This window comes from Caenorhabditis remanei, chromosome X (genome assembly GCF_010183535.1).
Source record: "Caenorhabditis remanei strain PX506 chromosome X, whole genome shotgun sequence".
In the NCBI taxonomy this organism is placed as follows: Eukaryota; Metazoa; Nematoda; class Chromadorea; order Rhabditida; family Rhabditidae; genus Caenorhabditis; species Caenorhabditis remanei.
This window is the reverse complement of record NC_071333.1, coordinates 3,690,380-3,714,746: the sequence shown is the minus strand read 5'-3', so window position 1 is coordinate 3,714,746 and position 24,367 is coordinate 3,690,380. Positions and strand designations below refer to the sequence as shown.

At 39.1% G+C, this 24,367-nt stretch overlaps 7 protein-coding genes across 7 annotated transcripts; 4 read left to right on the top strand and 3 right to left on the bottom strand.

Moving 5' to 3' along the window:
• Nucleotides 1–1,643: 1,643 nt before the first annotated feature.
• GCK72_022711 (uncharacterized protein) lies at nucleotides 1,644–2,066 on the top strand (the record flags this gene model as incomplete). Its single annotated transcript, XM_053735012.1, has 1 exon — nucleotides 1,644–2,066. One exon carries the CDS (start codon nucleotides 1,644–1,646, stop codon nucleotides 2,064–2,066), a length of 423 nt encoding a protein of 140 aa, XP_053578578.1.
• A 3,255-nt stretch (nucleotides 2,067–5,321) lies between these two features.
• On the top strand, nucleotides 5,322–6,408 carry GCK72_022710 (uncharacterized protein; the record flags this gene model as incomplete). The annotated part of the gene is made up of 5 exons (XM_053735011.1): nucleotides 5,322–5,344; nucleotides 5,392–5,654; nucleotides 5,704–5,888; nucleotides 5,939–6,160; nucleotides 6,211–6,408. 5 exons carry the CDS (start codon nucleotides 5,322–5,324, stop codon nucleotides 6,406–6,408), a joined length of 891 nt encoding a protein of 296 aa, XP_053578577.1.
• A 3,142-nt stretch (nucleotides 6,409–9,550) lies between these two features.
• GCK72_022709 (uncharacterized protein) lies at nucleotides 9,551–9,864 on the top strand (the record flags this gene model as incomplete). Its single annotated transcript, XM_053735010.1, has 2 exons — nucleotides 9,551–9,565; nucleotides 9,619–9,864. The coding sequence occupies 2 exons, from the start codon at nucleotides 9,551–9,553 to the stop codon at nucleotides 9,862–9,864; spliced, it is 261 nt and encodes an 86-aa protein (XP_053578576.1).
• A 1,924-nt stretch (nucleotides 9,865–11,788) lies between these two features.
• On the bottom strand, nucleotides 11,789–12,791 carry GCK72_022708 (uncharacterized protein; the record flags this gene model as incomplete). The annotated part of the gene is made up of 4 exons (XM_053735009.1): nucleotides 11,789–11,986; nucleotides 12,036–12,257; nucleotides 12,308–12,492; nucleotides 12,542–12,791. The coding sequence occupies 4 exons, from the start codon at nucleotides 12,789–12,791 to the stop codon at nucleotides 11,789–11,791; spliced, it is 855 nt and encodes a 284-aa protein (XP_053578575.1).
• A 3,627-nt stretch (nucleotides 12,792–16,418) lies between these two features.
• Nucleotides 16,419–17,505, top strand: GCK72_022707 (uncharacterized protein; the record flags this gene model as incomplete). Its single annotated transcript, XM_053735008.1, has 5 exons — nucleotides 16,419–16,441; nucleotides 16,489–16,751; nucleotides 16,801–16,985; nucleotides 17,036–17,257; nucleotides 17,308–17,505. The coding sequence occupies 5 exons, from the start codon at nucleotides 16,419–16,421 to the stop codon at nucleotides 17,503–17,505; spliced, it is 891 nt and encodes a 296-aa protein (XP_053578574.1).
• A 1,821-nt stretch (nucleotides 17,506–19,326) lies between these two features.
• Nucleotides 19,327–19,640, bottom strand: GCK72_022706 (uncharacterized protein; the record flags this gene model as incomplete). Its single annotated transcript, XM_053735007.1, has 2 exons — nucleotides 19,327–19,572; nucleotides 19,626–19,640. The coding sequence occupies 2 exons, from the start codon at nucleotides 19,638–19,640 to the stop codon at nucleotides 19,327–19,329; spliced, it is 261 nt and encodes an 86-aa protein (XP_053578573.1).
• Nucleotides 19,641–21,439: 1,799 nt separating this feature from the next.
• Nucleotides 21,440–22,527, bottom strand: GCK72_022705 (uncharacterized protein; the record flags this gene model as incomplete). Its single annotated transcript, XM_053735006.1, has 5 exons — nucleotides 21,440–21,637; nucleotides 21,688–21,909; nucleotides 21,960–22,144; nucleotides 22,195–22,457; nucleotides 22,505–22,527. The coding sequence occupies 5 exons, from the start codon at nucleotides 22,525–22,527 to the stop codon at nucleotides 21,440–21,442; spliced, it is 891 nt and encodes a 296-aa protein (XP_053578572.1).
• Between the last annotated feature and the right edge of the window lie 1,840 nt (nucleotides 22,528–24,367).

Below are 24,367 nucleotides of genomic sequence, written 5' to 3'. Positions count from 1 at the left end.
GCGGAAAACGTTTTTCATCATTTTTTCAAAAATTCAATTTTCTCAAAAACTATGATAGCACAAAACACAATATTTTCAGGAACATTTTACTTTTGCATGGGTGTTCGTTTGAAAATATAATGAGCCAAAACCAGGCATATCAATTCGCGATCATTCCATGTGAATGTGCTCTTAGAATCCTCGACCATCTATTCTTATTCTGCCTTCTAGACTGCCTACTGGGTGGCTGGTCCCCTTTTGATTCTTCTAGAATTCTAATACCCTTCCCCAACTAATTATTGACTTATTCTTAACAACCGAAGATTGTTGTGTGAAAGGTGAGTTAACTGTAGATCTGTGTACATCTTTCATGGAATGTACTCTGACTGGCTCCCCAAAAAATGTTAATTTATTAGCTTATTCGATAGATTCTGCAAAAAAAGACCAACCCAAGAGCTTTTCCGGTGACTTGACCTAATTTGCAAGATATTAAGGTTTTCAGAAAAAAAACAATTTTTTGAATCTTCTTTTTTTAAAAACTATTTTTCAAAGATATTAGTTGAATTCGTGTTAGTTTTTATTGAAAACAAAATGAACGGTTTCCATCAATTTAGGTAAATTAAAGTGCAAAAGGCTGATGCGAGGATTACATGCTCTAATTTTTTTTCCAGAACGGACTAATCGACGGAAGTGCCTGAAATCTTAGTTAACAACATCCGAAAAGACAACACATTAGATGTGAAAGCTGTCAAAAAGGAGAGTGAAGAAGCTTTCAGGGAAGCGAGTAAACTGTCAGTTGTCGTGAGGAAATCTGATTTTGATTCGGTAGATAGACAAGCAGAAGTGTACGTTCCTAAATAACTAAAGGTAGAATAGTAATTAAACTTATTTTTCAGCAAAAAAGCGAGCCTGTGCGTGGATGGTGAAGCCATGGGGCTTGTTGGAAATCTCAACAAATTACCATCGCTCAAATAGATTGGAATCCGCTTTTGGAGTCTTGAAAGTAATGATTTCCATTATCTTTTGAAAGGCCCTATTGTCGATACGACACTTTCAGCGACGCGGAAATAATTCGAACAGTCGACGTCGAATCTGTTTTTGTCACGTCATGCAGGCAACCACCGAACCGAATGTTCAAGAGGTACCATTTCCAAGAAGTATTGAAATAAAGAAGTGAAACGACCGAACAGCCTGAATTAGACTTGAAGCAGATTTGGGTGAGTTGAGCTGCTTGAATGAAAGTTATTTATTGTTTCTGTTCAGGTCGAAGCTTTCAATCATTTTCAAGCAAGTCAGAAATAACGACCACATTGCTGAACATCAAGCCAATTATATGCACGACTTGGTTGAAGTGAGTTTTTTTTCATAACAGTTTTTTAAGTTTAGAAAATCTTTATTGCAGAGTATGAATCGCGACATCGATGAAGAATTTCCGGAGTTCTCCGTCACAACTGAAAGGATTCCGTGGTGCATCAATAACTGTGCACTTGACAAAGAGGACGGATTGGATCATTACACCACTGCATTTCTCACCAAAGAGAACCATGATTTCCGAAGAATAATCGAGGCGACGTTTTCTGAAACTTCTGGATGCCACCATTGTCATGGAAAAAAACAAAGATGTCTTCAAGGCTGGTAATAGAAAAGGACCGTTTCACGTCTTGATGATCGAGAAAGCAGCTGGCGCCAAATTTTCCGATTTCCCTGCTAAAGACACAGTGGAGATGTATGGAGAATCATGGATACTCATTTCATTTGCTGAGTTCAAAGAGTCAGGACATTATATGGCTTGGATGAAAACTGCGAAAGAGTGGCTGCGTATAGATGACGACCATGTGGATATCCGAGTGGACACAAGAGCAATGAACTTGAAAAACTACGAAGCAAGAACATTAGTTTTCAAGAAATTTCCAAAAGTCGCCCCAGTTGAACGTGTAAAAACACCGGAACCGCCGACTGCAAAGAAGCCGAGCATCTTGACGTCTATTCAAACCACACTCAACAAAGAATTGTCAATAGCCACCAAGAATAATAATTCACCATTGCCATCTGATGATCTCGTCGAAGATGATCACGTCGAAGATTAACGTAAATTAAATATTTAAACAACTTAGTCGTCCTCAAATTCGCATCCAAAAGACTAATAAACAAAAATAATAAACTTTTTACGCACTCGGAGTCAAACCATTGACCGACGAAACGGTGATGCGCTCACTTTTCAACAAAAAAATTCTGCTAGTGTTTCACCGCTTTGAAAATCTTCTGAGGGCTCATTTTACTTCCTGTCAATTTTCTGGAGAATTAAGATTATGGATTCAAAATCTATTTCGGGAACAACAAATAAACAAATCAAGGAGAAACAATCCTGACGGGTAACAAGGGTGACGTCACAAAACACTTCAATATAATTTTGTGTAGAGACTTCAAAATAGAAAAATAACAGGGGAAAAATCAGAATAAAACGAGGAATCGATTCGTCCCGACGACAGAAAAGTTTAAGGCAGGAAACATAGAAAATATAGTTTCACAGGTGAAAAAGTTCAAACTGGGAATTTTTGGTGAAGAAAGTAAAATTTTAAGATTTTCGTAATTAAAATGCAAAAATGGGACGGGATATGAGTTCGCAAGCGTTTCATATGCACAAGTTTTTTTACATGGAATTCCGAATCGGCCGCATATACGCCACCGCGCGGTTCCATTTGTGTTCCCCAGCGTTACCTGTGCTTGTACGTTGCAGAACCGAGTATATCTTGCGTATAATAATTGTAGGTTAGGAATTCCATGTGAAAGAGCTTGTCTATATGAAAATTTTGAGAGCTCATAACTCGGTACGCAGAGACATTTAGAAAGTTTCGACTGCAGAAATGGACTCCTTGTGGCCGAAAATACATATAACCAAATTTAAAGGTCATTTGAAAGTGGCGTCTTCAAAGACTTCCCTTGTAAGCCCCTGAGTGTGATATCTGGCTCCAAGACATTTCGCCACCAGGCTCAACTTCACCTTTTTCTAAAAAAAACCTGCTAAACTTCACTTGTTTTTCTCTGTTTCTTCTAATGCTTCTCTTGGAAACAAATATCAATACTTTTTCAGACAAATGCTATTTGCGTAAGGACCGTCTCTTCTCTCCCTTCTCCGCTCACTTTTTGAATTTGTAACCGGACTCTGCATCAACTCTACGAATTCCTTCCAGTATCTAAAATTTGCTGATTATTTGATGAAAATTTGACTGAAAATAGCAAAAATAGCTACATTTTCCCCCGGAAAAACGATTAATGTTGATCGAAATCATTCGCAAAATGAAAGGAACTTAATTTTTTCAACTAAAAAATATTCCTCTGATCTTCGAAGAGAATAAAAAGTTTTCATTTAATTCTCGGAAAATTAAGAGTAAATCTTAAATTGTTAGATTATTGTTGTGCGAAAGACAAATAACAAAAATCCATGTTAGGTACTAAAATTGTGAAAATCTAGATTTTCAGATGTCTAAAAACTGGAAATCAAGATGCTTCCCTGGTTACAATATATTTTTCTAAAAATTATTTAATACTATGTAGTTAAAAAATATTGTGTCGCTCACCGTTATGTAATCCGCCACAAATGCGCTCCCAAAAGGTCTAGTTGGTAGTGAAATTTCATGGCGGGCACCAATCCCAAAATAAGCTTTATCGTAAGCATTTTCAATTTTTTTAACCGTAATAGATAGAGTAACTAATTTGCTGTTCAAAAAGATATTATTGAGATATCTGGAAAGTTCAGATTGCAAAAAAAAAAATTGTCTGCTTCAACTTCTTTAATTAGCAAATAGGTTTTGACTTAATTTGAAAATCAGCTTGACTAATTAGCAATAAGGCTGTGATCTAATTAAAAATAGTCCCTAACCTAATTAGCAATTAAGATTTGGTTCATGACCTAATTTGAGGATTTGGGTCATAGCTGTGCGGAATTCCTTCCTTCGACTTCCTTCTTTCTTCTTCCGGGCTTTTTTTCACTTCCTTCTTCCCTCTTCCCACTTCCGCTTTGAAAATTTTACTTCCTTCTTCCTTCTTCCAACTTCCTGTATAGAAAATTCACTTCCGACTTCCCGCTTCCGGCGTTCCCTCGAAATTTTTTTGCCACTTCCGAATTCTGTGTGTAAAATTTTCACAAAGTGTTTCATTTTCGACGGAATATCGGTGGAATTTTGGTGGTTTTTGATGAAATTACTATGAAAACAACGCCAAAGTTCGTTTTCAGTGATGACGGGAGAACTATTTCCTCAAATTTGTCATTTTCAAAATTAACTTCCGCCTTCTTTCTTCCGACTTCCTTTTTCAAAAATTTACTTCCTTCTTCTTTCTTCCAACTTCCCTTTTGAAAGGTCATGACCTAATCAATTTGGGTCATGTCCTAATTTGAGGATTTGGGTCATGACCTAATTAATTTGGGTCATGTCCTAATTTGAGGATTTGGGTCATGACCTAATTAATTTGGGTCATGTCCTAATTTGAGGATTTGGGTCATGACCTAATTTGAGGATTTGGGTCATGAACTAATTAATTTGGGTCATGACCTAATTAATTTGGGTCATGACCTAATTAGGACCTACAAGGGGACCCTACAAGGATCATGCCCAATGAACTTGATGCCATGACTGTGACCGACCCCCCGGTGACCCGACCCCCCGATGACCCGACCCCCCGATGACCGGGTCACCTCCCCCCCTCCCATCCCGGGTCATTTTTCGAAAATTCAATCATTCCCAGCTTCTGCCGTCGGCCACTTGGTGCTCGCTCCTTGGTCCTCTTGCCCATCTTTGCTCGTTGTCTTCCCACCGGCCATACGTCCGCCACCGTCCACTGCTAACTAAAAAATGTAAGTATTTTTAGAGATTTTGGAGCGATTTTTTGAGACATCTAGGTTAGGTAGCAACGCGCGGGTTGCTGGAATCTGTAGGAAAAGTCTTTGGCTATTAAAATCTAACATTAGGTTTTTGAAAAAGTGGGTTATTGAGGCATGAAACAGTTCGCAAAAGAGGTCATATTGCAAAAATTCAGAAAAGTTGCGTTTTTTGATGCATGAAAAATGTATGTCGATGTGAGATTTTAGAAATTTCAAAAAGTGGCTTTGGTAGCTTAAGGATAGGGCTATTCAGTAAACATACTTTTTTTTGATATAACTCTAGATAACCGCCACAAATGCGCTCCCAAAAGGTCTAGTTGGTAGTGAAATTTCATGGCGGGCACCAATCCCAAAATAAGCTTTATCGTAAGCGGTTTCAAATTTTTTTAAACCGTAATAGATAGAGTAACTAATTTGCTGTTTAATATAATAAAACTGTTGTTCTTATAACTAGGTTGGCTAGATGTCTTCAATCGCGAAAAATGGGTATTTTTCACAGAATTCAATTTTTTTAAATTTTAATTAATTTCCAGGGAGTCGATCGATATGCCACATGGCAGAATTATTGAAAACAAGTACCTACTCGGTGACAAAATAAACACTGGAAGCTTCGCGACCGTGTTTCAGATCAAGACGATCGGTGAGAAAGAGTTCACGAAGGTCGTGAAGATTGCAAGATCAACTGAAACCAATGAAAAGTATAATAATGAAGTTCTCATTCTGAAATGTTGTCTCGGTGAAAACTGCTTCCCACAAATCTTTGATCATTATTCGATAAAAAAATTCAAGTATATCGGTGAGTTCAAATTACTATTGCAACTCTGTAGAAACTAACTTTTTTTCAGTCATGAGTGACTCAGGAGAAGCTGTTGCTGATATCCTGAGTAGAAACCCGAGAAAGATGTTCAGAAACTCGAATGTTCTTCGCCTGACTTCTTCTATTTTCCGAGCTCTCGATATTCTTCACCGACTTGGTTTCTATCATCGTGACATTCAGGGATATAATTTGATGATGAAATTGACGAATGGAGTGAGTTCTTGACGTTAGAGTTCAATTAAATCAGTTTATACACTTTTCAGCATCTCGTCTTTAATTTGATTGATTTCGGAAATAGTGCAACTGAAAAGTCTTGCCTAAAATGTCACTATAACTCAACGAACACTTCTCTGAATGTCATGAAAACTAAGGTTTATGGACCAATTGATGATTACATTAGCACAGTCTATTACATGAATGTAGTTGCCGGATTTCAGCCATTCGATACAAGACACCAGACGATGATTGAGGCGAAAGAGAAATACGTAAGTTTTTTTTCTGAATATAGTAGTTTATACTCATAATACATTTTCAGCATCTCGACCCATGTTCCCTATATGATCCAAAACAACAATGGATGGGACATGTGTTGTCGCGGCTTGTCAAGATTCAGAAGGATCAATCCAAGGACCACAAATCAGTTCGGATGATTCTGGATTCCGCCATTCCTAATTGTCATCCAACTTCACCAATCGTGTTCAAGATCATCGAGAAGAAAGTAGTTATTGAGTAAAGAAGAACAAGTGTAGAGACCTCCCTATCCGTATTGTATAATTGAGTGTGATTTGAATAAAGAGCAAAGCTCCAGAATAAAAAATATTTCATTTAACAAAGTCTTATAAAAACAGGAAAATACCATAGGCAAAAAATTGAAATTCCAAACTGCATCAGTAATGACTCGAAATAGCATGTTCACTGACGCACTGCATCTACCAGTAAAATGCCTAGACGTATATTTTTGGGATTGGTATCTGCGGAAGCATACAATGGCTCTCAAAAAAACGTCTCCGTTCAATTTCAAACCATATGGCTTGAAAAATGTTCATAATGATTATTGTGGAAAGACAGTACCCGGAAGACCTTTGGAATTGGGTTTTGAAAACAAAAAGTTTATAGAGGCGTTCATTCAAATGCAAGAAGCAATCGGCCACTCACGTAACAATTCTACCTGCAGTTCAATCAGTACTCAAATGTTCAAGGAAAAGGGTTTCACATTTTTTATGGCTTTCAGTTGAGCCCTGTTTAAATTTAATTTATTGACACAAAGAAAAAAATCAGTAGTTAACACTTGAGACCTGATCAAGCCCCTCACGAGGCGAAAGACCAGGTAGGGGTGGGGGAACAATGTATAAATAGAGGATCATAATGGCAAGATAGGGTTGGGGAAAGATAAATTTAAAACCGAATATTGTGGATGTATTGGTGGTGAGAATTTCAAAAAGAATAAATTAATATGACTGACAGTTAAAATGGAATGGGGCGAGTGGGGGGCGATATAACATATTGGAGGTGAAAAAGCTCATAATTATAACCGCTTAATGGATTGTTCAAGAAGGGAGATGAATTTACCGGGTGGGAGAAATTCGGGGCAATCAGATGTGATGGAATTCCAGATGGGGACTGTGGAAGAGAAAAAGTCATTAACTTGGGGCCTAATACAAATGAGTGTCATGGGGCGTCTGTTAGAGTTGGACAGTCTGACATATGCCTGGATTTCAGGGAAAAAAGTAGCGCCGCAAATGATTTTATAAAGTGGAATTAATTGTGATTTGAGACGACGGTGACGGAGGGAGTATAAGTCAAGAATCTCGAGACGATTTAGATAGGAGGTATAGTGTATGTTACACCTCTGAAGAACTTTTCTGGTAAACGAACGAAGAGGGTTTTCAAGTTTATGAGAGAGGATGCTAGAGGGAGACGGAGAGTAAACAGAAGAGCAATATTCAAGAACTGGAAGGACATAGGTGTTGAATAAGTGTTTGTACAGAGGAAGGGATCGAGATCGAAATGACTTGAGTAGTTGGCTGCAGCGTAGGATAGCTAATGAAGAAGATTTGGCGATATGGCTATCAAATTTCAAGTGTGAATCTGTTAACAATCCTAAATCCCGTACTGCTGAAGATTCGGTGATGGGGATGGAGTCTATGTTATAAAGATGACCCGGGTTTTTGGAACCGAGCCGTAGAAGAGTAGTTTTAGTATGAGCAAGAGGGAGAGAGTTGGAGGAGGCCCATTTGGATACAGTATCGATACCGGTTTGCAAAAGAATAGGGTCGTGAGAGTAGAGCTTGATATCATCCGCAAAAGCTGCAAAGTGTAAGCTGGGAGGAAGAGAAAGCAGGAGATCGTTTATAAAAACTAGAAAGAGGAGAGGGCCGGCTACTGTACCTTGTGGAACTCCAGAGGGTATGGGGGAAACTTTACTATTCAAAGAACCATTAACCATGACGGAGAAAGTACGATCCTTCAGGAAAGATTTGAACCAGGAAACGTATTGGGTGGGGATACCAAAACTGTAAAGTTTCTTGAGTAAGAGAGTGTGGTTTACCTTGTCAAATGCTTTCCGAAAATCGAAAAAAAAAAATGTTGCTCTGGATAACTCTCTATTCGAAATGGTTGTGCAAACCAATGTCAGTATTCGTCTCGACTTTAAAGAAAAAACACCAGAAAATAGTCTATATTGTGTTGTTGCTGCCGAGTTTGATGCCTTGATGGGTTTGGACACGCTGCGTAACGCTATACTTGACGCCACTGCACATTAACAACTCCACCCTACTTTTTCAGTCCTGTTCTTTCTAATTTCCGTTTTTTTTGCAAATTGTAATAGTTTGAACCGAGAATAATGTCTCGAGATTGTAATTAATCAGTGTTTTTTGAAAGTGTAATAATCAAGAAATTTAAAAATGTGAAGCCTATATTTGTTTTTGATGCACAAAGCTGCTAGGGGGCAAATGTAATTAATCAAGCTGCCGCCCTCAACGTCATTATAAATCCATCTTCATGGAACCATTCCTATGAAAATAGAGGCGCCCAACGCACTCAGAAGCGCAGAGAAAAAGCAGCTTTTTGAGGACGGTGGTAATTAATCAAGCTGGCGCTTGTTAATAAAACCGGTTTCGTCAAATGCGTTTTGGTTTTTCTGTCTAACTGTCTGCGTCTCTATTGCATGGCCACTTCTCTTGCTTTTTACTCTCGTGTCACTGCGTCTCTATTGGCGGCCACTGCTCTCTTCATCTTTTGTCTGCGTCTCCGCAGGTGCCCGCTGCTCTCGTCGAATTTGATGGGCTCTTTTCTTCTTGTGGGTTAAAAAGTCTGAAAATGGTGGGTGATTTTTTGAGGAAGGGATTTTTTCTTATTCCTGTTAAGAGGGGCAAATTCTAATTTGGTCATTTTACCATTTTTTGGAGAAAAATGCCCGTGTCGTCTGACTGGCTGGGTTTCTCTGTCTGACTTCTTGGGGGGGGGGTATTATTCTTATTCATATCTACTGTGAATGGAGCAGCGCCAAGAGCACGTGGAGGATTTCGTGGAGGACGGGGGCGTTTCAACCCGTATTGATAAAATCTTCCCGTTCAATCGGTGATTGTCCCGCTTGTTCGGGGATTGTCCCGCTTGTTCTCCATTGTCCCGCTATTGTCGAACAGAGCCCGATTTCCTTCTTATTTTCCTCTCCGAATTCTCATGCGACCCTCCGATTTTATCGTCCGTAGTATTCGCTCTTTCCATATTTTATGATTCCCCATTACCAGAGGGGCGTATGGGAAAAATCAGAAAAAATAAGAGGAAAACGGCCTATAAATATCAACCCCTGTCAGTGGAAAGTATCATCATTCGACAGTTTTCTCTCTAGAGAACTTCCTGATATTCGTTTGATAATGAAGATTTTCATGGTGAGTTCAGGGTGGAGCGCATTTGCATTATAATCTTATAATTCTTGTTTCAGATCCTTCTCATCGTGCTCCTCACCATCTCCACCGTCTCCGCCTGGGCCGGCAACTCGCGACTCATCAACTGCACTGACATCAGGCGGCCATGTGGATTCTCGTCAAAATGCATCCATGGAAGATGTTACCCTATCCCTGGACCGTCGACTGGACTTGATGGATCAACCGTCGACGGCTGTTATGCTCATGGTTGTGAGAAGCCTTATGAGTGTGTCATGGGAAAGTGTGTTTTCCGTCAAATTTGATTGATTCTGACTTGATGATTGGAATAAAGATTTATGAGCATTATTACCAGTTAGTTCTCACTAGAAACGCGCCAGTTTGAAGTTTGGCTCTGATAGTCTCCAAGACAGCAGTAAAGCGGCGGTGGCACATGTCAGTACCCGCTTATTTTAACTTAAAACTGACTAGTCGCGCGTGTTCTGAAATATGTCGGGCTAATACTCACTACGACATTTCAGACAGTCCTCGACTAATTCGCTCTGTGATTTAGTTTTTTTTCTTAAAGACAAACAAGTGACAAAAAAACAAAAAATGGGAAACTTAAAGAATAGCAAGAAAACAGAAAAATAAGATTTTATCAATACGGGTTGAAACGCCCCCGTCCTCCACGAAATCCTCCACGTGCTCTTGGCGCTGCTCCATTCACAGTAGATATGAATAAGAATAATACCCCCCCCCCCCCCCAAGAAGTCAGACAGAGAAACCCAGCCAGTCAGACGACACGGGCATTTTTCTCCAAAAAATGGTAAAATGACCAAATTAGAATTTGCCCCCTCTTAACAGGAATAAGAAAAAATCCCTTCCTCAAAAAATCACCCACCATTTTCAGACTTTTTAACCCACAAGAAGAAAAGAGCCCATCAAATTCGACGAGAGCAGCGGGCACCTGCGGAGACGCAGACAAAAGATGAAGAGAGCAGTGGCCGCCAATAGAGACGCAGTGACACGAGAGTAAAAAGCAAGAGAAGTGGCCATGCAATAGAGACGCAGACAGTTAGACAGAAAAACCAAAACGCATTTGACGAAACCGGTTTTATTAACAAGCGCCAGCTTGATTAATTACCACCGTCCTCAAAAAGCTGCTTTTTCTCTGCGCTTCTGAGTGCGTTGGGCGCCTCTATTTTCATAGGAATGGTTCCATGAAGATGGATTTATAATGACGTTGAGGGCGGCAGCTTGATTAATTATCTTTGCCCCCTAGCAGCTTTGTGCATCAAAAACAAATATAGGCTTCACATTTTTAATTTTCTTGATTATTACACTTTCAAAAAACACTGATTAATTACAATCTCGAGACATTATTCTCGGTTCAAACTATTACAATTTGCAAAAAAAACGGAAATTAGAAAGAACAGGACTGAAAAAGTAGGGTGGAGTTGTTAATGTGCAGTGGCGTCAAGTATAGCGTTACGCAGCGTGTCCAAACCCATCAAGGCATCAAACTCGGCAGCAACAACACAATATAGACTATTTTCTGGTGTTTTTTCTATAAAGTCGAGACGAATACTGACATTGGTTTGCACAACCATTTCGAATAGAGAGTTATCCAGAGCAACAGGGCTCAACTGAAAGCCATAAAAAATGTGAAACCCTTTTCCTTGAACATTTGAGTACTGATTGAACTGCAGGTAGAATTGTTACGTGAGTGGCCGATTGCTTCTTGCATTTGAATAAACGCCTCTATAAACTTTTTGTTTTCAAAACCCAATTCCAAAGGTCTTCCGGGTACTGTCTTTCCACAATAATCATTATGAACATTTTTCAAGCCATATGGTTTGAAATTGAACGGAGACGTTTTTTTGAGAGCCATTGTATGCTTCCACAGATACCAATCCCAAAAATATACGTCTAGGCATTTTACTGGTAGATGCAGTGCGTCAGTGAACATGCTATTTCGAGTCATTACTGATGCAGCTTGGACTTTGTCGAAAATTTCGATTTTGTTGCCTATGCCAGAAAATTTTCATATTTTTGTAGGTAATTCGGTGCTCATTTTTTGTTCATAAACGTTAGTTTTGAACTGAATTCTATTGATGTATGCCGTTTTTCTGGGTATGCACAAATTTCAAGTCAAATGAAATATTTTTAATTCTGGAGCTTTGCTCTTTATTCAAATCACACTCAATTATACAATACGGATAGGGAGGTCTCTACACTTGTTCTTCTTTACTCAATAACTACTTTCTTCTCGATGATCTTGAACACGATTGGTGAAGTTGGATGACAATCAGGAATGGCGGAATCCAGAATCATCCGAACTGATTTGTGGTCCTTGGATTGATCCTTCTGAATCTTGACAAGCCGCGACAACACATGTCCCATCCATTGTTGTTTTGGATCATATAGGGAACATGGGTCGAGATGCTGAAAATGTATTATGAGTATAAACTACTATATTCAGAAAAAAACTTACGTATTTCTCTTTCGCCTCAATCATCGTCTGGTGTCTTGTATCGAATGGCTGAAATCCGGCAACTACATTCATGTAATAGACTGTGCTAATGTAATCATCAATTGGTCCATAAACCTTAGTTTTCATGACATTCAGAGAAGTGTTCGTCGAGTTATAGTGACATTTTAGGCAAGACTTTTTAGTTGCACTATTTCCGAAATCAATCAAATTAAAGACGAGATGCTGAAAAGTGTATAAACTGATTTAATTGAACTCTAACGTCAAGAACTCACTCCATTCGTCAATTTCATCATCAAATTGTATCCCTGAATGTCACGATGATAGAAACCAAGTCGGTGAAGAATATCGAGAGCTCGGAAAATAGAAGTCGTCAGGCGAAGAACATTCGAGTTTCTGAACATCTTTCTCGGGTTTCTACTCAGGATATCAGCAACAGCTTCTCCTGAGTCACTCATGACTGAAAAAAAGTTAGTTTCTACAGAGTTGCAATAGTAATTTGAACTCACCGATATACTTAAAATTTTTTATCGAATAATGATCAAAAATTTGTGGGAAGCAGTTTTCACCGAGACAACATTTCAGAATGAGGACTTCATTATTATACTTTTCATTGGTTTCAGTTGATCTTGCAATCTTCACGACCTTCGTGAACTCTTTCTCACCGATCGTCTTGATCTGAAACACGGTCGCGAAGCTTCCAGTGTTTATTTTGTCACCGAGTAGGTACTTGTTTTCAATAATTCTGCCATGTGGCATATCGATCGACTCCCTGGAAATTGATTAGAATTTAAAAAAATTGAATTCTGTGAAAAATACCCATTTTTCGCGATTGGGGACACCTGACTTAGTTATAAGATCAACAAATTCTTTTTTGAACAGCAAATTAGTTACTCTGTCTATTACGGTTAAAAAAAATTTGAAAACGCTTACGATAAAGCTTATTTTGGGATTGGTGCCCGCCATGAAATTTCACTACCAACTAGACCTTTTGGGAGCGCATTTGTGGCGGTTAGCTAGAGTTATATAAGAAAAAAAGTATGTTTACTGAATAGCCCTATCCTAAAGCTACCAAAGCCACTTTTCAAAATTTTCAAAATCTCACATCGACATACATTTTTCATGCATCAAAAAACGCAACTTTTCTGAATTTTTGCAAAATGACCTCTTTTGCGAACTGTTTCATGCCTCAATAACAAACTTTTTCAAAAACCTAATGTTAGCTTTTCATAGCCGAAGACTTTTCCTACAGATTCCAGCAACCCGCGCGTTGCTACCTAACCTAGATGTCTCAAAAAATCGCCCCAAAATCTCTAAAAATACTTACATTTTTTAGTTAGCAGTGGACGGTGGCGGACGTATGGCCGGTGGGAAGACAACGAGCAAAGATGGGCAAGAGGACCAAGGAGCGAGCACCAAGTGGCCGACGGCAGAAGCTGGGAATGATTGAATTTTCGAAAAATGACCCGGGATGGGAGGGGGGGAGGTGACCCGGTCATCGGGGGGTCGGGTCATCGGGGGGTCGGGTCACCGGGGGGTCGGTCACAGTCATGGCATCAAGTTCATTGGGCATGATCCTTGTAGGGTCCCCTTGTAGGTCCTAATTAGGTCATGACCCAAATTAATTAGGTCATGACCCAAATTAATTAGGTCATGACCCAAATTAATTAGGTCATGACCCAAATTAATTAGGTCATGACCCAATTTAATTAGGTCATGACCCAAATTAATTAGGGCATGACCCAAATCCTCAAATAAGGTCATGACCCAATTTAATTAGTTCATGACCCAAATCCTCAAATTAGGTCATGACCCAAATCCTCAAATTAGGTCATGACCCAAATCCTCAAATTAGGACATGACCCAAATTAATTAGGTCATGACCCAAATCCTCAAATTAGTTCATGACCCAAATTGATTAGGTCATGACCTTTCAAAAGGGAAGTTGGAAGAAAGAAGAAGGAAGTAAATTTTTGAAAAAGGAAGTCGGAAGAAAGAAGGCGGAAGTTAATTTTGAAAATGACAAATTTGAGGAAATTTGAGGAAGTTCTCCCGTCATCACTGAAAACGAACTTTGGCGTTGTTTTCATAGAAATTTCATCAAAAACCACCAATATTCCACCGATATTCCGTCGAAAATGAAACACTTTGTGAAAATTTTACACACAGAATTCGGAAGTGGCAAAAAAATTTCGAGGGAACGCCGGAAGCGGGAAGTCGGAAGTGAATTTTCTATACAGGAAGTCGGAAGAAGGAGAATTTCTATACAGGAAGTCGGAAGAACTACATTTTCCCCCGGAAAAACGATTAATGTTGATCGAAATCATTCGCAAAATAAAAGGAACTTAATTTTTTCAACTAAAAAATATTCCTCTGATCTTCGAAGAGAATAAAAAGTTTTCATTTAATTCTCGGAAAATGAAGAGTAAATCTTAAATTGTTAGATTATTGTTGTGCGAAAGACAAATAACAAAAATCCATGTTAGGTACCAAAATTGTGAAAATCTAGATTTTCAGATGTCTAAAAACTGGAAATCAAGATGCTTCCCTGGTTACAATATATTTTTCTAGAAATTCTTTAATACTATGTAGTTAAAAAACATTGTGTCGCTCACCGTTATGTAATCCGCCACAAATGCGCTCCCAAAAGGTCTAGTTGGTAGTGACATTTCATGGCGGGCACCAATCCCAAAATAAGCTTTATCGTAAGCATTTTCAAATTTTTTTTAACCGTAATAGATAGAGTAACTAATTTGCTGTTCAAAAAGATATTATTGAGATATCTGGAAAGTTCAGATTGCAAAAAAAATTGTCTGCTTCAACTTCTGTAATTAGCAAATAGGTTTTGACTTGATTTGAAAATGGAATTCCTTCCTTCGACTTCCTTCTTCCTTCTTCCGGGCTTTTTTTCACTTCCTTCTTCCCTCTTCCCACTTCCGCTTTGAAAATTTTACTTCCTTCTTCCTTCTTCCGACTTCCTGTTTAGAAAATTCACTTCCAACTTCCCGCTTCCGGCTTTCCCTCGAAATTTTTTTGCCACTTCCGAATTCTGTGTGTAAAATTTTCACAAAGTGTTTCATTTTCGACGGAATATCGGTGGAATTTTGGTGGTTTTTGATGAAATTTCTATGAAAACAACGCCAAAGTTCGTTTTCAGTGATGACGGGAGAACTATTTCCTCAAATTTGTCATTTTCAAAATTAACTTCCGCCTTCTTTCTTCCGACTTCCTTTTTCAAAAATTTACTTCCTTCTTCTTTCTTCCAACTTCCCTTTTGAAAGGTCATGACCTAATCAATTTGGGTCATGAACTAATTTGAGGATTTGGGTCATGACCTAATTAATTTGGGTCATGTCCTAATTTGAGGATTTGGGTCATGACCTAATTTGAGGATTTGGGTCATGACCTAATTTGAGGATTTGGGTCATGAACTAATTAAATTGGGTCATGACCTTATTTGAGGATTTGGGTCATGCCCTAATTAATTTGGGTCATGACCTAATTAAATTGGGTCATGACCTAATTAATTTGGGTCATGACCTAATTAATTTGGGTCATGACCTAATTAATTTGGGTCATGACCTAATTAATTTGGGTCATGACCTAATTAGGACCTACAAGGGGACCCTACAAGGATCATGCCCAATGAACTTGATGCCATGACTGTGACCGACCCCCCGGTGACCCGACCCCCCGGTGACCCGACCCCCCGATGACCGGGGTCACCTCCCCCCCCTCCCCCCCCCTCCCATCCCGGGACATTTTTCGAAAATTCAATCATTCCCAGCTTCTGCCGTCGGCCACTTGGTGCTCGCTCCTTGGTCCTCTTGCCCATCTTTGCTCGTTGTCTTCCCACCGGCCATACGTCCGCCACCGTCCACTGCTAACTAAAAAATGTAAGTATTTTTAGAGATTTTGGAGCGATTTTTTGAGACATCTAGGTTAGGTAGCAACGCGCGGGTTGCTGGAATCTGTAGGAAAAGTCTTTGGCTATTAAAATCTAACATTAGGTTTTTGAAAAAGTGGGTTATTGAGGCATGAAACAGTTCGCAAAAGAGGTCATATTGCAAAAATTCAGAAAAGTTGCGTTTTTTGATGCATGAAAAATGTATGTCGATGTGAGATTTTAGAAATTTCAAAAAGTGGCTTTGGTAGCTTAAGGATAGGGCTATTCAGTAAACATACTTTTTTTTGATATAACTCTAGATAACCGCCACAAATGCGCTCCCAAAAGGTCTAGTTGGTAGTGAAATTTCATGGCGGGCACCAATCCCAAAATAAGCTTTATCGTAAGCGGTTTCAAATTTTTTTAAACCGTAATAGATAGAGTAACTAATTTGCTGTTTAATATAGTAAAACTGTTGTTCTTATAACTAGGTTGGCTAGATGTCTTCAATCGCGAAAAATGGGTATTTTTCACAGAATTCAATTTTTTTAAATTTTAATTAATTTCCAGGGAGTCGATCGATATGCCACATGGCAGAATTATTGAAAACAAGTACCTACTCGGTGACAAAATAAACACTGGAAGCTTCGCGACCGTGTTTCAGATCAAGACGATTGGTGAGAAAGAGTTCACGAAGGTCGTGAAGATTGCAAGATCAACTGAAACCAATGAAAAGTATAATAATGAAGTCCTCATTCTGAAATGTTGTCTCGGTGAAAACTGCTTCCCACAAATCTTTGATCATTATTCGATAAAAAAATTTAAGTATATCGGTGAGTTCAAATTACTATTGCAACTCTGTAGAAACTAACTTTTTTTCAGTCATGAGTGACTCAGGAGAAGCTGTTGCTGATATCTTGAGTAGAAACCCGAGAAAGATGTTCAGAAACTCAAATGTTCTTCGCCTGACTTCTTCTATTTTCCGAGCTCTCGATATTCTTCACCGACTTGGTTTCTATCATCGTGACATTCAGGGATATAATTTGATGATGAAATTGACGAATGGAGTGAGTTCTTGACGTTAGAGTTCAATTAAATCAGTTTATACACTTTTCAGCATCTCGTCTTTAATTTGATTGATTTCGGAAATAGTGCAAGTGAAAAGTCTTGCCTAAAATGTCACTATAACTCAAGGAACACTTCTCTGAATGTCATGAAAACTAAGGTTTATGGACCAATTGATGATTACATTAGCACAGTCTATTACATGAATGTAGTTGCCGGATTTCAGCCATTCGATACAAGACACCAGACGATGATTGAGGCGAAAGAGAAATACGTAAGTTTTTTTTCTGAATATAGTAGTTTATACTCATAATACATTTTCAGCATCTCGACCCATGTTCCCTATATGATCCAAAACAACAATGGATGGGACATGTGTTGTCGCGGCTTGTCAAGATTCAGAAGGATCAATCCAAGGACCACAAATCAGTTCGGATGATTCTGGATTCCGCCATTCCTAATTGTCATCCAACTTCACCAATCGTGTTCAAGATCATCGAGAAGAAAGTAGTTATTGAGTAAAGAAGAACAAGTGTAGAGACCTCCCTATCCGTATTGTATAATTGAGTGTGATTTGAATAAAGAGCAAAGCTCCAGAATAAAAAATATTTCATTTAACAAAGTCTTATAAAAACAGGAAAATACCATAGGCAAAAAATTGAAATTCCAAACTGCATCAGTAATGACTCGAAATAGCATGTTCACTGACGCACTGCATCTACCAGTAAAATGCCTAGACGTATATTTTTGGGATTGGTATCTGCGGAAGCATACAATGGCTCTCAAAAAAACGTCTCCGTTCAATTTCAAACCATATGGCTTGAAAAATGTTCATAATGATTATTGTGGAAAGACAGTACCCGGAAGACCTTTGGAATTGGGTTTTGAAAACAAAAAGTTTATAGAGGCGTTCATTCAAATGCAAGAAGCAATCGGCCACTCACGTAACAATTCTACCTGCAGTTCAATCAGTACTCAAATGTTCAAGGAAAAGGGTTTCACATTTTTTATGGCTTTCAGTTGAGCCCTGTTGCTCTGGATAACTCTCTATTCGAAATGGTTGTGCAAACCAATGTCAGTATTCGTCTCGTCTTTAAAGAAAAAACACCAGAAAATAGTCTATATTGTGTTGTTGCTGCCGAGTTTGATGCCTTGATGGGTTTGGACACGCTGCGTAACGCTATACTTGACGCCACTGCACATTAACAACTCCACCCTACTTTTTCAGTCCTGTTCTTTCTAATTTCCGTTTTTTTTGCAAATTGTAATAGTTTGAACCGAGAATAATGTCTCGAGATTGTAATTAATCAGTGTTTTTTGAAAGTGTAATAATAAAGAAATTTAAAAATGTGAAGCCTATATTTGTTTTTGATGCACAAAGCTGCTAGGGGGCAAAGGTAATTAATCAAGCTGCCGCCCTCAACTTCATTATAAATCCATCTTCATGGAACCATTCCTATGAAAATAGAGGCGCCCAACGCACTCAGAAGCGCAGAGAAAAAGCAGCTTTTTGAGGACGGTGGTAATTAATCAAGCTGGCGCTTGTTAATAAAACCGGCTTCGTCAAATGCGTTTTGGTTTTTCTGTCTAACTGTCTGCGTCTCTATTGCATGGCCACTTCTCTTGCTTTTTACTCTCGTGTCACTGCGTCTCTATTGGCGGCCACTGCTCTCTTCATCTTTTGTCTGCGTCTCCGCAGGTGCCCGCTGCTCTCGTCGAATTTGATGGGCTCTTTTCTTCTTGTGGGTTAAAAAGTCTGAAAATGGTGGGTGATTTTTTGAGGAAGGGATTTTTTCTTATTCCTGTTAAGAGGGGGCTAATTCTAATTTGGTCATTTTACCATTTTTTGGAGAAAAATGCCCGTGTCGTCTGACTGGCTGGGTTTCTCTGTCTGACTTCTTGGGGGGGGGGGGGGGTATTATTCTTATTCATATCTACTGTGAATGGAGCAGCGCCAAGAGCACGTGGAGGATTTCGTGGAGGACGGGGGCGTTTCAACCCGTATTGATAAAATCTTATTTTTCTGTTTTCTTGCTATTCTTTAAGTTTCGCATTTTTTGTTTTTTTGTCACTTGTTTGTCTTTAAGAAAAAAAACTAAATCACAGAGCGAATTAGTCGAGGACTGTCTGAAATGTCGTAGTGAGTATTAGCCCGACATATTTCAGAACACGCGCGACTAGTCAGTTTTAAGTTAAAATAAGCGGGTACTGACATGTGCCACCGCCGCTTTACTGCTGTCTTGGAGACTATCAGAGCCAAACTTCAAACTGGCGCGTTTCTAGTGAGAACTAACTGGTAATAATGCTCATAAATCTTTATTCCAATCATCAAGTCAGAATCAATCAAATTTGACGGAAAACACACTTTCCCATGACACACTCATAAGGCTTCTCACAACCATGAGCATAACAGCCGTCGACGGTTGATCCATCGAGTCCAGTCGACGGTCCAGGGATAGGGTAACATCTTCCATGGATGCATTTTGACGAGAATCCACATGGCCGCCTGATGGCAGTGCAGTTGATGAGTCGCGAGTTGCCGGCCCAGGCGGAGACGGTGGAGATGGTGAGGAGCACGATGAGAAGGATCTGAAACAAGAATTATAGGATTATAATGCAAATGCGCTCCACCCTGAACTCACCATGAAAATCTTCATTATCAAACGAATATCAGGAAGTTCTCTAGAGAGAAAACTGTCGAATGATGATACTTTCCACTGACAGGGGTTGATATTTATAGGCCGTTTTCCTCTTATTTTTTCTGATTTTTCCCATACGCCCCTCTGGTAATGGGGAATCATAAAATATGGAAAGAGCGAATACTACGGACGATAAAATCGGAGGGTCGCATGAGAATTCGGAGAGGAAAAGAAGAAGGAAATCGGGCTCTGTTCGACAATAGCGGGACAATGGAGAACAAGCGGGACAATCCCCGAACAAGCGGGACAATCACCGATTGAACGGGAAGATTTTATCAATACGGGTTGAAACGCCCCCGTCCTCCACGAAATCCTCCACGTGCTCTTGGCGCTGCTCCATTCACAGTAGATATGAATAAGAATAATACCCCCCCCCCCAAGAAGTCAGACAGAGAAACCCAGCCAGTCAGACGACACGGGCATTTTTCTCCAAAAAATGGTAAAATGACCAAATTAGAATTAGCCCCCTCTTAACAGGAATAAGAAAAAATCCCTTCCTCAAAAAATCACCCACCATTTTCAGACTTTTTAACCCACAAGAAGAAAAGAGCCCATCAAATTCGACGAGAGCAGCGGGCACCTGCGGAGACGCAGACAAAAGATGAAGAGAGCAGTGGCCGCCAATAGAGACGCAGTGACACGAGAGTAAAAAGCAAGAGAAGTGGCCATGCAATAGAGACGCAGACAGTTAGACAGAAAAACCAAAACGCATTTGACGAAGCCGGTTTTATTAACAAGCGCCAGCTTGATTAATTACCACCGTCCTCAAAAAGCTGCTTTTTCTCTGCGCTTCTGAGTGCGTTGGGCGCCTCTATTTTCATAGGAATGGTTCCATGAAGATGGATTTATAATGACGTTGAGGGCGGCAGCTTGATTAATTACCTTTGCCCCCTAGCAGCTTTGTGCATCAAAAACAAATATAGGCTTCACATTTTTAAATTTCTTGATTATTACACTTTCAAAAAACACTGATTAATTACAATCTCGAGACATTATTCTCGGTTCAAACTATTACAATTTGCAAAAAAAACGGAAATTAGAAAGAACAGGACTGAAAAAGTAGGGTGGAGTTGTTAATGTGCAGTGGCGTCAAGTATAGCGTTACGCAGCGTGTCCAAACCCATCAAGGCATCAAACTCGGCAGCAACAACACAATATAGACTATTTTCTGGTGTTTTTTCTTTAAAGACGAGACGAATACTGACATTGGTTTGCACAACCATTTCGAATAGAGAGTTATCCAGAGCAACAGGGCTCAACTGAAAGCCATAAAAAATGTGAAACCCTTTTCCTTGAACATTTGAGTACTGATTGAACTGCAGGTAGAATTGTTACGTGAGTGGCCGATTGCTTCTTGCATTTGAATGAACGCCTCTATAAACTTTTTGTTTTCAAAACCCAATTCCAAAGGTCTTCCGGGTACTGTCTTTCCACAATAATCATTATGAACATTTTTCAAGCCATATGGTTTGAAATTGAACGGAGACGTTTTTTTGAGAGCCATTGTATGCTTCCGCAGATACCAATCCCAAAAATATACGTCTAGGCATTTTACTGGTAGATGCAGTGCGTCAGTGAACATGCTATTTCGAGTCATTACTGATGCAGTTTGGAATTTCAATTTTTTGCCTATGGTATTTTCCTGTTTTTATAAGACTTTGTTAAATGAAATATTTTTTATTCTGGAGCTTTGCTCTTTATTCAAATCACACTCAATTATACAATACGGATAGGGAGGTCTCTACACTTGTTCTTCTTTACTCAATAACTACTTTCTTCTCGATGATCTTGAACACGATTGGTGAAGTTGGATGACAATTAGGAATGGCGGAATCCAGAATCATCCGAACTGATTTGTGGTCCTTGGATTGATCCTTCTGAATCTTGACAAGCCGCGACAACACATGTCCCATCCATTGTTGTTTTGGATCATATAGGGAACATGGGTCGAGATGCTGAAAATGTATTATGAGTATAAACTACTATATTCAGAAAAAAAACTTACGTATTTCTCTTTCGCCTCAATCATCGTCTGGTGTCTTGTATCGAATGGCTGAAATCCGGCAACTACATTCATGTAATAGACTGTGCTAATGTAATCATCAATTGGTCCATAAACCTTAGTTTTCATGACATTCAGAGAAGTGTTCGTTGAGTTATAGTGACATTTTAGGCAAGACTTTTCAGTTGCACTATTTCCGAAATCAATCAAATTAAAGACGAGATGCTGAAAAGTGTATAAACTGATTTAATTGAACTCTAACGTCAAGAACTCACTCCATTCGTCAATTTCATCATCAAATTATATCCCTGAATGTCACGATGATAGAAACCAAGTCGGTGAAGAATATCGAGAGCTCGGAAAATAGAAGAAGTCAGGCGAAGAACATTTGAGTTTCTGAACATCTTTCTCGGGTTTCTACTCAAGATATCAGCAACAGCTTCTCCTGAGTCACTCATGACTGAAAAAAAAGTTAGTTTCTACAGAGTTGCAATAGTAATTTGAACTCACCGATATACTTAAATTTTTTTATCGAATAATGATCAAAGATTTGTGGGAAGCAGTTTTCACCGAGACAACATTTCAGAATGAGGACTTCATTATTATACTTTTCATTGGTTTCAGTTGATCTTGCAATCTTCACGACCTTCGTGAACTCTTTCTCACCGATCGTCTTGATCTGAAACACGGTCGCGAAGCTTCCAGTGTTTATTTTGTCACCGAGTAGGTACTTGTTTTCAATAATTCTGCCATGTGGCATATCGATCGACTCCCTGGAAATTAATTAAAATTTAAAAAAATTGAATTCTGTGAAAAATACCCATTTTTCGCGATTGAAGACATCTAGCCAACCTAGTTATAAGAACAACAGTTTTACTATATTAAACAGCAAATTAGTTACTCTATCTATTACGGTTAAAAAAAATTTGAAACCGCTTACGATAAAGCTTATTTTGGGATTGGTGCCCGCCATGAAATTTCACTACCAACTAGACCTTTTGGGAGCGCATTTGTGGCGGTTATCTAGAGTTATATCAAAAAAAAGTATGTTTACTGAATAGCCCTATCCTTAAGCTACCACAGCCACTTTTTGAAATTTCTAAAATCTCACATCGACATACATTTTTCATGCATCAAAAAACGCAACTTTTCTGAATTTTTGCAATATGACCTCTTTTGCGAACTGTTTCATGCCTCAATAACCCACTTTTTCAAAAACCTAATGTTAGATTTTAATAGCCAAAGACTTTTCCTACAGATTCCAGCAACCCACGCGTTGCTACCTAACCTAGATGTCTCAAAAAATCGCCCCAAAACCTCTAAAAATACTTACATTTTTTAGTTAGCAGTGGACGGTGGCGGACGTATGGCCGGTGGAAAGACAACGAGCAAGGATCGGCAAGAGGACCAAGGAGCGAGCACCAAGTGGCCGACGGCAGAAGCTGGGAATGATTGAATTTTCGAAAAATGTCCCGGGATGGGAGGGGGGGGGGGAGGGGGGGGAGGTGACCCCGGTCATCGGGGGGTCGGGTCATCGGGGGGTCGGGTCATCGGGGGGTCGGTCACAGTCATGGCATCAAGTTCATTGGGCATGATCCTTGTAGGGTCCCCTTGTAGATCCTAATTAGGTCATGACCCAAATCCTCAAATTAGGTCATGACCCAAATTAATTAGTTCATGACCCAAATTAATTAGGTCATGACCCAATTTAATTAGGTCATTACCCAAATCCTCAAATTAGGTCATGACCCAAATTAATTAGGTCATGACCCAATTTAATTAGGTGATGACCCAATTTAATTAGGTCATGACCCAATTTAATTATGTCATGACCCAAATCCTCAAATTAGGTCATGACCCAAATTAATTAGTTCATGACCCAATTTAATTAGTTTATGACCCAATTTAATTAGTTCATGACCCAAATCCTCAAATGAGGTCATGACCCAAATCCTCAAATTAGGTCATGACGCAAATTAATTAGGTCATGACCCAAATCCTCAAATTAGGACATGACCCAAATTAATTAGTTTATGACCCAATTTAATTAGTTCATGACCCAAATCCTCAAATGAGGTCATGACCCAAATCCTCAAATTAGGTCATGACGCAAATTAATTAGGTCATGACCCAAATCCTCAAATTAGGACATGACCCAAATTAATTAGGTCATGACCTTTCAAAAGGGAAGTTGGAAGAAAGAAGAAGGAAGTAAATTTTTGAAAAAGGAAGTCGGAAGAAAGAAGGTGAAAGTTAATTTTGAAAATGACAAATTTGAGGAAATTGTTCTCCAGTCATCACTGAAAACGAACTTTGGCGTTGTTTTCATAGAAATTTCATCAAAAACCACCAAAATTCCACCGATATTCCGTCGAAAATGAAACACTTTGTGAAAATTTTACACACAGAATTCGGACGTGGCAAAAAAATTTCGAGGGAACGCCGGAAGCGGGAAGTTGGAAGTGAATTTTCTAAACAGGAAGTCGGAAGAAGGAAGAAGGAAGTAAAATTTTCAAAGCGGAAGTGGGAAGAGGGAAGAAGGAAGTGAAAAAAAGCCCGGAAGAAGAAAGAAGGAAGTCGAAGGAAGGAATTCCGCACTGCTATGACCCAAATCCTCAAATTAGGTCATGAACCAAATCTTAATTGCTAATTAGGTTAGGGACTATTTTTAATTAGATCACAG